General features: G+C 41.4%; 2 protein-coding genes across 5 annotated transcripts in view; one reads left to right on the top strand and one right to left on the bottom strand.

The window, feature by feature from the left end:
* LOC134225239 (uncharacterized) overlaps positions 1 to 4,552 on the top strand; it is an 85,082-nt gene extending 80,530 nt beyond the window's left edge. Inside the window, exon 6 of the mRNA XM_062705150.1 lies at positions 3,733 to 4,552. Within this exon, the coding sequence (XP_062561134.1) occupies positions 3,733 to 3,822 (90 nt within the window). The 3' untranslated portion in view covers positions 3,823 to 4,552. The remainder of the gene's footprint in view (positions 1 to 3,732) is intronic.
* Positions 1 to 12,424, bottom strand: part of LOC134225237 (RNA-binding protein Musashi homolog 1-like) — a 153,158-nt gene that overhangs the window by 64,853 nt on the left and 75,881 nt on the right. The gene's annotated exons all lie outside the window — the stretch shown is intronic.

The raw sequence follows: 12,424 nt of genomic DNA, 5'->3' as shown, positions 1-12,424 counted from the left end.
CACGCTGTCTTGGATGGGAGTACTCTGTCGAAATGAATTAATTCCCATGCATGTCGTCGCTTGCTGAGCAGAAATTATTCGACCGGTGCGTTTTTCCTTGAGGCGCATAAATCGCAAACGATATCAAAGCCATAGCAGTCCGGATCTTGCAATCCAGAAACAACAAACCGTCGCATTCATTTACGATTCAATCGATCATTAATTTCATTAATTGAATTTTCCGTATGACGACGGTTACAATACGTGCCGGGCGCGGAATATAAATTATCATCCTTAATTTTGCGTGAATACTATACTACACGGTGAGGGGTCATAGTCGTATATTTTTTCCACAAATCGTGAAACGGCAATAAACACATTACGCTGATTTACTAGAACCACAGAAACGAATACTGCCGTTAACCGCTAGTCAGCCCCATGGCATCCATACATAGATGGGACTGACTTGCGGTTAGCCTATCGACACAGCTGGATACATTGAGGTGATGTCTGTGTGTGTGTGGGTGTGTATGTGAACAAAAATGTGAGGCACACTTTTTGGTACTTATCCGGTATTATCCGATTTGCTCGCAACAAGTTGCAATTCCATACCAACGAAATGGGCGCTTTAATAAACATTATGCAACTTAAATGAGTTGCATAAAATCCATTATAATGAGCATGAGCATGATGACCGTGCATTTCGTAGTTGCTACTCCGTGATCGACCAGAACAATCGTAATTGCACAGGGAACCAATGGATGGAAGCATGGGACTTGCTCTCCAACCTCAATGTGCACAGTCCGAGAGCTCTAGTATTTTGGATGGTCGATACGCTGGCCGCGTCCTCACGGTCATCGGGGATGGGAAGGAATTGATGATGCAGTTACTCGCCCACTGCAAGCCGAGAACACCTCTGCACTCACCACGAGTTCCTGCGGAATTTTATTGGAATCTGAGGGTTAGGTTCTATGGCAGAGGTTCGTCTTGGTTACCGGGTTGCCAATGTGATAGGAATGAAAGAGTGGTGTATATTCTAAATTGGATGCCGAAACTAGCTTTTTTTTTGCTCATTTCGAATTCTAACAGTTACCTGCTAGAACTAATCAAGTTGTGTAGGTATGAGATGGAAGATGGAAACGGTATGAAAGCCCATTTCCAGTTCTAGCGATTGCTAGAACATGAGAAATATATGAAAAGGTACAAAGTAGAAGGAATGTAACGGGCCTGGGATTGAACCCACGACCTCCTGCGTATGAGGCAGAAGCGGTAGCCATATGACCACCAAGCCCGTTAAAAATGAGCTGCATAAAATCCATTATAACACACAAATTCAATTTTCTCAGCAATCGTAGTATTTATCCAACTCGGCAACCCTCGTTGGATAAACGTACAACTCGTGCTGAAAAAATAATAGTTTTTCGTCATCACAAACTACTACTTTGCAAACTAGTGTTTTTCCTAAAATTCTATTATGGCTTTGCAAAAGCTTATGCAAGGGGGCGCACTAGCATTAAAAGGCTAAATTCCACCATAATAAAGAAATTAAAAAAAAAAACTTTGGTGAAACCGGTTGCTGTCGAAAAATACTTCCGCCAACAGTAGCAACTCGACGTAAGCTTGACTGACAAATTCTGTAGTCACTTGGTGTGGTTTATGTTGAATAGACATAGCCGAAGATACACTCACCCTGTGACGCTGTGCTTTCAATCTGACACTCGTCCGACCCGATAGGGATCGCTAGCTGACTATACAGCACCACACATGTGCATTCACCGCTAACTGGGGGTTATTTTTAGCTTACTTCCCTGCTTATGCGGTGAATAAAGCCATAGAAAAGCTTCTTTCCACTTGGAATCATCATTTCGTTAGAACGAACTACAAAGCTGGTTGAACAGCATGGGGCTGAAGGTAGGTGGTTTGCTTGGAATACTCCGTAACCAATATGCACCGGTAATTAAATTTTCGTCCCGCTTTTGCAATGAAGAGGGTTCGAAAGAGAAAAAGTTTTCCATTGCTTCGTTTTTACAAAACACACAACTTTAAATCCTTTTCCTTCTTCGAGAACAACAACAGCAACCACCTTCCATGTTGTTGGCTAACGCTTACCAGGAAGTCGATATGCGCAGGTGAGGACAATGACGTCGACGAAGAGGGCCATAATCCAATTTCAAGTCCTCAAAGGAGGTTCTACGGTGCAGAACGGACCGGATCCCAAGTTCTGTAAGCCTATGAACTGCGACACCGATGACGATGGAAACGACGACGACGACGACTATGTTACCTAATCGTTAGGTGTGGTTCGCGTATACCGCAGCCATACAAATAATCAAACTTGTAAGCTTTCCCAGTCGAATGCACTTTCACACTAGGGAAGATTATATTTCAATACGGAATGAAGGATTACCGATACCAAGTATTATTTTTCTTTTTCATCATGCCCTCAAGTTCCAATTGAAATTAGCATTCCTCTGGATAATTTATTCGTTACCAATTAAAGACTTTCTATGCCTGATTATGCTTTTTGTGTGGGGCAAGCACGAAGAAGACGGAGAAAATTTAAAATCGAAAAAATCTTCGGTGAATCTAGAATTAGGCTAAAACGTCCTTCAATTCCGGATTATTAATGAGTAGCATTCGAATCATATACCGAAACTACATCCACATACTATACGAATGATCCCATTTCGTTAGTAACCATCCACCCCATAACTAACTCCAGCCGATAAATATGTCTAAGCATATCGTTTCTGAGAGTACATCCAACCCTCATGGCACAATGACATTACAAAGAGCTGCAGCATAAAAGGCGACAAAATATACATGCAGCAAAAGCCAAAACAGCTCAATAAAACTTTGTTATGGCACTAAACGTCTTCTTCTTGCTGTTCCTGCGGAATAGACAGACTCCCTACCGAAAACGAGGACCCATTGCCCGTTCCAAGAATATAAAAAAAAATCGACGGAATCCAACAGCACCTAGAAGCTAGTGCTTGACATGGATAGCGAACCGAAAAAATAAAAGTTCTGTATGCGAATATTTATTTGTTTTGTTCCAGTAAACAAACGCATCAACCGAACTGATTGTGTTGTTAGGTGGGAACGTGCACGAATAGAAGCTTCGACATACCGTTTACCCAGATGCTTTCTTAGGTATGGATCAGACATGTCTTTTTTTTTGCAGATACAGAAGAACACTTTAGCATGAAAGCATCATATCACTTAATTACCATGTGAAGGATTGTCATTGAAGAAGCAACCAAGAAGTTTAAACCAAAATTTTGATTTTGACATGAAGTTCTTGATCCATCCCTGTCGTTGACAAGGACTTGACGGTTACGTACCAAAGCTCACTAATATTCAGTGTTTTTCCAAGCACATAAAACGTGACAAACACGGCAGTTTCGTACAGCAGTTTTCAACCCGTTTATCGTCAACATCTGTTGCAATTTCACATGTTTGCTTCCTATATAGCCTATAGGAACTATCCAAAAAATGAACACTATATATTGAGAACCTCTCTGCATTAAATTGATGATAAAGCGACAGTTTAGGTATGCTTTAGTGGGCGCTATGTTCCGCAGCATTTGATTTTCGTTTTGAATGATTGATTAATTTTATTCCCGTCGACGACAGTTTGTTAAGCAAATTTTGAAAAATTGATGCAAATTAGATTTAATCTACCTAATTGATATATTTTACAGCACAATTTACTCAAATTATGTACGGTTATTCTTCCCTATTTCGTTGCAGATGCGCGTTTTCAACCAGGAGTACAAACCGATGCCGGAATTGAACGAAGCACTTTCCTACCGGGAGGAGTACGAGAAGAAGGAATCTTAAGATGATTGTACAGCAACATATCCTGCAGATATTGCTGACAAGATCTTTGATGCAAATGTCTCACACTGATAATAGTAATAATACTACACAACGTAGCTTCAATTAATTAATACGAGCATATCCGTCGTCTTACAACACTATTCTATCGGCACGCGTACTTGTCCACATAGGGGAACGGTTCAACAGTTCATCCCATAGCTCCTATTTCCATCCCATCAAAAACAAAGCAATAAAAAGGCATTTGATTTGTTTCTTATTTTTGTGATTTTTTCACCAGTGAGCACGCGTGTTAGCAAAAAGAAGCGACGAGATTGGTGCTGTATTTCTTTGTTTTGCGATGCGATGGAAAACAGATGAGATGGAAAACGGAACAGTTCCCCTAGTTGCCACGTTCCGTCTATTCTACCTGTAAAATGCACAGTGCAACTGCATCAGTAGCGGTCGTTACTCATGACTTGTAGATGTCAAAATGCAACAGCAGTAGTGTTATACCATGATCAGACTACGGGCTTTTTACATGCTACTGAGCCATCTTGATGGCATTTCTCAAGCCGAACATTTTAATGATATGTTGTTCAATTCGTAGTCTGAACGTGGTATTAGATGTTTTCAGCCAATAAATTATTCTCCCTCATAGTATTCTGTCGCTGTTGTTGGAAGAGCTAGTCAATAGTACACAATATAATACAGCTTACAAGTTTATTGTTCTATCTCACTCTCGATTCGTGATCTAAGCGAATCGTGACCTAGTGAGATTAGCGAAGCTCTAGACTTGGTCGTCGTTCTCCTACATAGATGACATAGCCCTTTCCGTGTTTCAACTTCGACTCGTGCACGTCCGTTAGTTAAAAGCAAGCTAGCTAGGTGCTTCATGTTTTAATCCAATTTCTTGCGTTTGGGTTCAATATTGGAATTTATGATGTAACGTTAGACGTTACATAAAACGCAGCTCTAGCGACGACCGGGAAGGTAATTGATTCTTCCAGTGGATGGAACGACATTCGAGAATCCGAGGGTGCTGAAGTGGAGGGTGACTGAAGTTAATTGGATGATTGGACTGAAGAATAGTTTTATAGCTTTGCTAATCCCATTTGTGCTCGGTCCCCGAAGAATTATGAATTGCATCACCAGTTTAAATATAAATAAATATGCAACTGGCAACACATTTTACAAACAAAATTCATGTCTCAAATAATGAACATTATAAACTACTCAGCTTTTTAAATTGCAGGAAGGCATTTAGGATGCCATCCATGCATAAAAAATCAGTAAAAATTACTAAATGTTGCCGCTATCATGTTATCTACCTTCTTCTTTTAAAAAGTCAATGTATGCTAGTATAGCTTTGTTACGGCATCCGTCTCAGATTCGATACTAGCAACACTAAATAGGGTATTTGACCATGATTTGAACCAAATTGCAGGCGTTTGAGGAACCAACTTGCAGTCGTCAAAACTAGGTTTATTTATTTCATGTATAGAGACATGTTGCTACTGCAAACTCTAGTTTTGTTTAAGCTCAATTCAATATCTTTCTTAAACATCCTAGATTTACATATTAATTTCAAAATATGTTGTATGGTGAACTTGTAGTGCGAAGGTTTTTCTACAACTCTGCCTAATGGTTCGTTGTTTGAATTCCACTTGTAACGGAGTTATAGCTATAGTTTCAGTAACTTAGACTAAATGATAACAAAATTCCAATCATTTAGTCTAAGTTACTGCAACTAGCGCTCTAACTCCGTTATTAGTTGAATTCTAATAACGAACCATTAGGCAAAGTTGTAGAAAAACCTTCGCACTAGAAGTCCACCATACAACATATTTTGAAATTCAGCTTCTGGAATGTGTTATTGACAAACTACTAAATGATCGAACGCAAATTACTGAATGATCGTTAACATCCTTGTTTATATTTAATTTCATTGCAAAAACTTGATAACTGCAGCTTCTGGAATTCTGAACGTAATACTAATTTCACGCATGAAATGCTGAAGAAAATTATAGAAACTCAAATTTAATTTCCTTTTCATTTTCTCGCATTAGACTAGTAACTCGAAACGTGTGTAAATCGCCTAAGGATCTGTCTCATTTCCCGACTTGAACTCAAATCAAACTTAAAAGAGGAAATTCAATAATTATCGAATGACCCTGCTCGTAGAGCAAGTTTACTTTTGACACAGATCGAGTCATTTTTGATCAATGCCTTATTGGTATTGCTGGGTAGCACCAGCCATTCTTATAACCGGGTGATTTTTCAATTTCCTAACTATCATGAGACGGACCCTATGTTATCGATATAAAAATTGCTATTTTTTCATATTGGAAATGTAAGCACAATGCTCCAGCTAGGCACATATCGAACAGCAATAGTACTTGATTGTGCATCAGAGAACGAGTGATCTGTTTGTCATAGTGCGTCACCACTATTGTCACCTCGAAGCACGGCAGAAGTTAAGTGTGGACTGCGCATACTGAGGCAGGAGTGTCGTAGCGTAATATCATTGATTGGTCCCTACATACCGCTATTGACACCTCGAGGCATGCCAGTGGAGTGTTAGGGTGAGCACCCAAATAAGACTCACATGGGGCGAGTGACATTTGGAGAAGCTGCTTCGGTGGCAGTGTGGTAGTGGGTTGAATCCACACACCCACAGTGAGGCACATGTCTTTTTTTTAACGAGGGTAATGGAAATCTGCAACCAGACACCTGGGGAGGCGAACCCAGGTAGTGTGGGGATGGGATCACCACTCCCGACCCACTAAAACCAACTCCTTCCTCTCCAGTCATTCCCCCGGCCCGCAATTAAGCAATACTTCGCGGGATGACTATTGGCCATTGCGCCCCCTCCATGACGTACACAAGTGCACGTATGCGCCTCAACTTTCCGACACTCCCCATGCAACACATTTGCACAAGACACACTGGCACCACATGTGCTCCAACACTCACCTGCCTATGCCGCTTGAATGATTGCAAGAGGACCAACAGGTACCCTGCAGGGGGTACCCCATGCCGCCATCTCACAACATAGACAGTCCTCACTCAGTATGGTGTTCACCCCGTCCTGCAATAGGGTGGCATCACTTGTCTACCAAGCCGGAGGCGACCCTAGGTTGGTGGCTCCTATGCCGCTCCTACCTCAGCTACGAGGCAGACCCTTTCATGTCTCCTATTTCTGAGGTGCCGCAGAAGCATCAACCCCCCGACACTCCTGCCAGTCATAGCGAGACTTTCGTGTCCACTACTTCTGAGGTGCAGCAGAGGTATCTGCCCCCGACACTTACTTGTGTGCTCACTAGAGTGGGGCGTCATGGTCGTTTTTTCAAATCAATGGTTTTTCGAATCCATTCTGGGTCCTGAACAACTGTGCAGAATCTGGGACCGATTGGTTGCTTCCTCGCTTTCCGCATCGCGTTTGAAGTTTGTATGGAAATTAGTATGGGAGAACGTATATTTTTGCATTTCTACTACTAGAGGTTTCAGTTCATCGTAAACCAAGTGGCACATTGCGTTAAAGTATAACCCAAAGGATGCCGAAAGACTTTGCTGAAGAAGGCACGTTGCTGGGACGTCCACGAAAAAAGTTATAACGCTTTGAACATTGAGTGATCAAACCATATGCAAAAAATCGTTTATTCTGCCAGCACTGCCGAACTACGTAGACCAATAATTTAACTGAGTGTTATTTCAAAATAGTTGATCTTATAGGGCTTTAGAGCTAATGGGAGCTATCCGGAATTATTTCACAATAAAAAAAATCCGACAAGAAGCAAGATGGGTTTTGCCCTTTGATAACCATAGGTTGTTCGGTAGTGCTGGCAGAAACATTGATTTCTTGCATGTGGTTTGAACAATCAATTTTCGAAACGTAATAACATTTTTTGTGGACCTTCCAGCTACGTACCTTCTTCTGATGATAAATCGAAGCCGCTAAAAGCAAAAATGTAAAAAAGCACGTTTTCCCATACTAATCTCCAGGTAAATTTAAAACGCGATGCGGCATGCGAGGTTGCAACCAATCGAGCCCATATTTTGCACAGTTGATTGAGGTCCCAAAACGATTCAGAAAAACCTTGATCTCACTTGATCGGACGAAGTTTGCATTTTTCCATGCAACTGCGCCCCACTCTAGTGCTCACCCATACACTCGGTCCCTCACTCTGTGGGGGTATTACGAGTAATACCCCCAACTCCCATTCGCTTGTACCACATGTGCACCACTTGGGGGTGTGTGGGTACCACACACTGCCACCCGCTTGCCGCCAAAGCAGCCCTCACTCTGTGGAACCTCCACAGGCTCCGTTAACGACCTGGATAATTGTCACTGCCTGACACCTTGGGATTCGGGGTTAGGGACGCCATATTGTCAGCTTCAGTGTTGTACTGAGCCTGACGATATGGCCGGATATACACCGTTACACACTACTTCCAAGTCTCCATATCCCAACGTAACGGGAAAGTGAGGCACATGTGGTGTACGGGAAATGCCCCTACTTTGGTAGGGAGCGCGTGGTCTGCTTCGGCAGAAGAGTGAGTGATCGGCCTGTGCTGAGGAAGGAGTGTCGTAGCGGGTAACCGCTATGGTCACCCCGTGGCATGGCTGAAGTTTGTGCATAGACTACACATGCTGAGGTAGGAGTGTCTTAGCGTAGTATCTGTTGGCCCAGTCAGTTACCGCTATTGACTCCTCGAGGCATGGTAGTGGAGTGTTAGAATGAGCATCCAAGTAAGTCTCAAATGGTGTGAGTGCCTGTGTGAATGAGTACATTGAGTACAGCCTATCCTCCAGAAGTAATGCTGGAAAGCTGTCCCGGAAGGAAATTAGGGTTGGAGCCCAAAGAGGGTTTAGTAGGTGAGAGTCCCACGCCAGTACACTCCCATGTGGTAGCTTGACAACTACGCAACTACGGCCAACTACGCAGTATGTACCGCAGAGAAGACTCCTAGATATTGAGCGACCTCAGGAATACCTAAAGTCACTCAATAGCTTGGAATCGAAGGGAAAGGAAGAAAGCGTGGACCTCCCGTACCAAACGCTTCCAAATACCTAATCTAAATATAATACAAACTGTGTGCGTGTTTATCTATATGAGTATGTGTGTATATGTGTGTGTATGTGTGTTTGTAAATGTACACGGATAGACAAGAGCATTCGTTATGTTTTCATATAGATAACTATGAAAACATGACGAATACTATGTCCATCAGTATATGTTTGTATGTGCGTATTTGTGTATATGTGGATATATGTGAACGTGTGTGGGTGCTGTTTTTGAATATTTTTACAGATTATTAAAGGCTTACCTTTTTTCTAGTTATTCTGCCGCTGAACATGTTTGAGCATTTAAATTGGCTTGATCCCAGTATTAGCAAGGGCATTGCCCTTGATATTAACCGATCAGCCTTTGCATGCACGAACATGCCCGCGTCATCCGCATTTGTAGCACTTTTATATATAGTTTTAATACACTGCACATTTGTTTCGACCGCGGTCACTGCACTGGTTCTATTGTTCTACTTATGTGCGAATCACCGCACAAAAGTAGAGCGCGAAAACCAACCGCACTGGAAGACGGTCGGAACAAGACTCCTTACAATTATTCAGCTTTTATTCTAATTTAAAGTGAATAAATCGAAATCATTGAATTGTGACCAGTACTGCAAAAGGTCGTGATCGTCATAAGACAGAGAACAAAGCGCCTTTTTCTATTACAGGCGACCAAAGGAAAGAATTGTGGATTGTTTGATCGTATGAAAGGCAATCATGAAAGCATGATGTGCTTTATTTTAAAATTAAAATTTCTTAATTATTTCCAAAGATAGGGAAACTGTTCCGTTTTCCATCTCACTGAACATATATTCATCTCATCGCGAAATAAAGAAATACAGCATCAATTTCGTTGCTTCTTCTTGCTAATATGCGTGCTCACTGCAGAAAAAAATCACAAAAATGAGACACAAATCAAATTCTTTTTCATTGCTTTGTTTTTCATGAGTTGAATATCGGAGCTATGAGATGAAGTCCAGGAGCAGTAACCCTATATGCAAATAATAGTGACTAGTCGATAAATTAATCATATTCCTTCAACTCACCGAGTGGAAAGTGGTAATAAACACAAAAATAAAGCAGATATTGCACACTTTCATGACCTGCCACGGAACAAATATTTTTTGAGATTTTTGTAGCATGCCAGTCATCCTTCGCGTTTCGATAGATATTGAAAGGGGCAGAAATGTAGACATCGCGTGACATCTCTCATTGAAAATGAGAAATTGCAGTACTGGTTGGTGACCTACCCAAAACTGCAACTAGCATGTGGGAAAATGTGTTTAAAAGGCTAACTTGGCTACTAGATTACTTGCTATACAACGTATGCTCGACCAAACATTAGAATATTTGTTATAAAAAATCTGTCCGAAAATTTGGAAACTGTTTTTCTGGAATTTGAAAGAATAATTTATCGGAGAAAAACTAGATGATTTTTTTAGGGGAAATTCGAAGCAAATTTTTACAATAATTTCTGGGGACTGGGGAAGAAATGATTAGGGAACTTCCGGCAGGACTTTCTTGGAAAATTTCTTGAATGATTTCCAGAAGAATTTCATGGGGGAGTTCTTGGAGAAATTTTTGGAACATCTCCTGAAAAAAATGGGGAATAATCGGATGAATTTCCAGGGAAACTCTTGAAGAAGGAAGGAAGTTTCTTCAGGAATTCTTCCGGAAGTTCCTCCACGAATCCCTCCAGAAGTTTCCGTGCATTCCTTCTGAAATTCACATGGAATTTCTTGAAACTTGTCCCCGGGAATTCATCCAAAAATTTCCCGAGGAATTCTTCAAGACATTTCTATGGAAATTCAATTGTGAATTCCTCCAAAAAATCTCAGGTGAATCCGAACATTTTCGGATGCTGCCACGTTCTTGAGCTTGAGCTTGAGCTTGATTGACTGCTCGTAGTTGCTACTCCATTATGACCAGATCAGCTGTTCTTGCACAGGGAACCAACAGATGTTTGCTTGGGTCTAGCACACATCTTCAATGTACAAGTACTGGTGATCTCATTTGTTAGGTCATACTGGCGCCTGCCACGTCAGAATGCAAGTCAATGTAGGGAAGGGGGAGGAAATGATGATGCAATCACTCGCCCACTGCAAGCCGAATATACCTCTGCACTTGCCACGAGTTCATGCGGAATTTGTTGGAATTTATGGGTTAGGTTGGAGAGGCAGGGGTCCGTCTTGGTTAACGAGCTGCCAATGTGATAGATAGGAGAAGGTAACTGATGGAATTTCTAATTGGATGTAGGAAACGAGCTCTATAGTTCATTTCCAATTCTAGCAGATTACTGATAGAATACTCAAGCTGGAGGTATAGGAATAGTAATGGAAACGGTATGGAAGTCCATTTCCAGTTCTAGCGATTGCTAGAACATGAGGAATAAAGAGAAAGATACAAAGTAGGAGAATGGAACGGACCTGGGATTTAACCCACGACCTCCTGCGTATGAGGCAGAAGCAGTAGCTATATGACTACCAAGCCCGCTTCGAAACAAGTATCACGCACTGAACTGATTAATTTTATTGCCGGCCGCGCAATGCAGAACACGATAATTCGGCCGACCGCATGATCGTTCTGCTGTCCGAAACTTGAGAGATCACGCACTGAACTGATTAATTTTATTACCGGCCGCGCAATGCAGAACATAATAATTCGGCCGACCGCGCGATCGTTCTGCTGTCCGAAACATGAGAGATCACGCACTGAACTGATTAATTTTATTACCGGCCGCGCAATGCAGAACACAATAATTCGGTCGACCGCACGATCGTTCTGCTGTCCGAAACATGAGAGATCACGCACTGAACTCCATTTTCGGATGCTGCCACGTTCTTCCTTTAAACAGTACACTACACTGCCCATAAAAGCATATTAGAAAAATTAACGAAAAAGGCATCAAAGAATGAAGGCTTTAAATGTGTTATAAAATGTCAAATGTGTAGCAATATGAAATATAAATGGCACGGTGTTATTTATACATTGGACAATAGTGACACTCATGTTTTTTAAAATCACTACCTAGAATGCTTTTAAAAATCAAGGAGGGGAGGGATCCTTTATTCCAGTCTTCGACAAAAAATATTACTGCCGGCTGCTCCCATATTCACCATAAATATGCGGAAGAAAGAAATAAACTATGTGAAAGAAGGAAATTACGATGTCATTCACTCACCCAAGGATTTGTCTGAAGCTGGCAATCTGACCATGCTCAATCTTACCTGGTAACACACCATTACGTTAAAGTGTCTACTCAGCGTTACAGGTTACAGGGAAGACCCATTTAATACAGCAAGCAAAAAATAACGATTTTCAACTTTCTGCTTCTATGTCAAACATTTTAAATGAAGCATCTGAAAATTTCGACTGGTTAGTCGGAGTTCTGCCTCTCTTCCTGAATATAATTTATGAACGGACCTCTTAAGCTGTTTGAAGTCCATTTTTGACAAGCTAATGAAGCTATGCTACACAGTCATTGCATAATTTTTGCTTTCAAAATTGATGGCAAGTCAAATAGAAACTACATTTCAATAAAAAAAAAACTAT

The sequence above is a fragment of the Armigeres subalbatus genome, chromosome 3, assembly GCF_024139115.2.
Source record: "Armigeres subalbatus isolate Guangzhou_Male chromosome 3, GZ_Asu_2, whole genome shotgun sequence".
Classification (NCBI taxonomy): domain Eukaryota; kingdom Metazoa; phylum Arthropoda; class Insecta; order Diptera; family Culicidae; genus Armigeres; species Armigeres subalbatus.
Note: the sequence above shows the minus strand (reverse complement) of the source record. Positions and strands in the feature narration are given on the sequence as shown.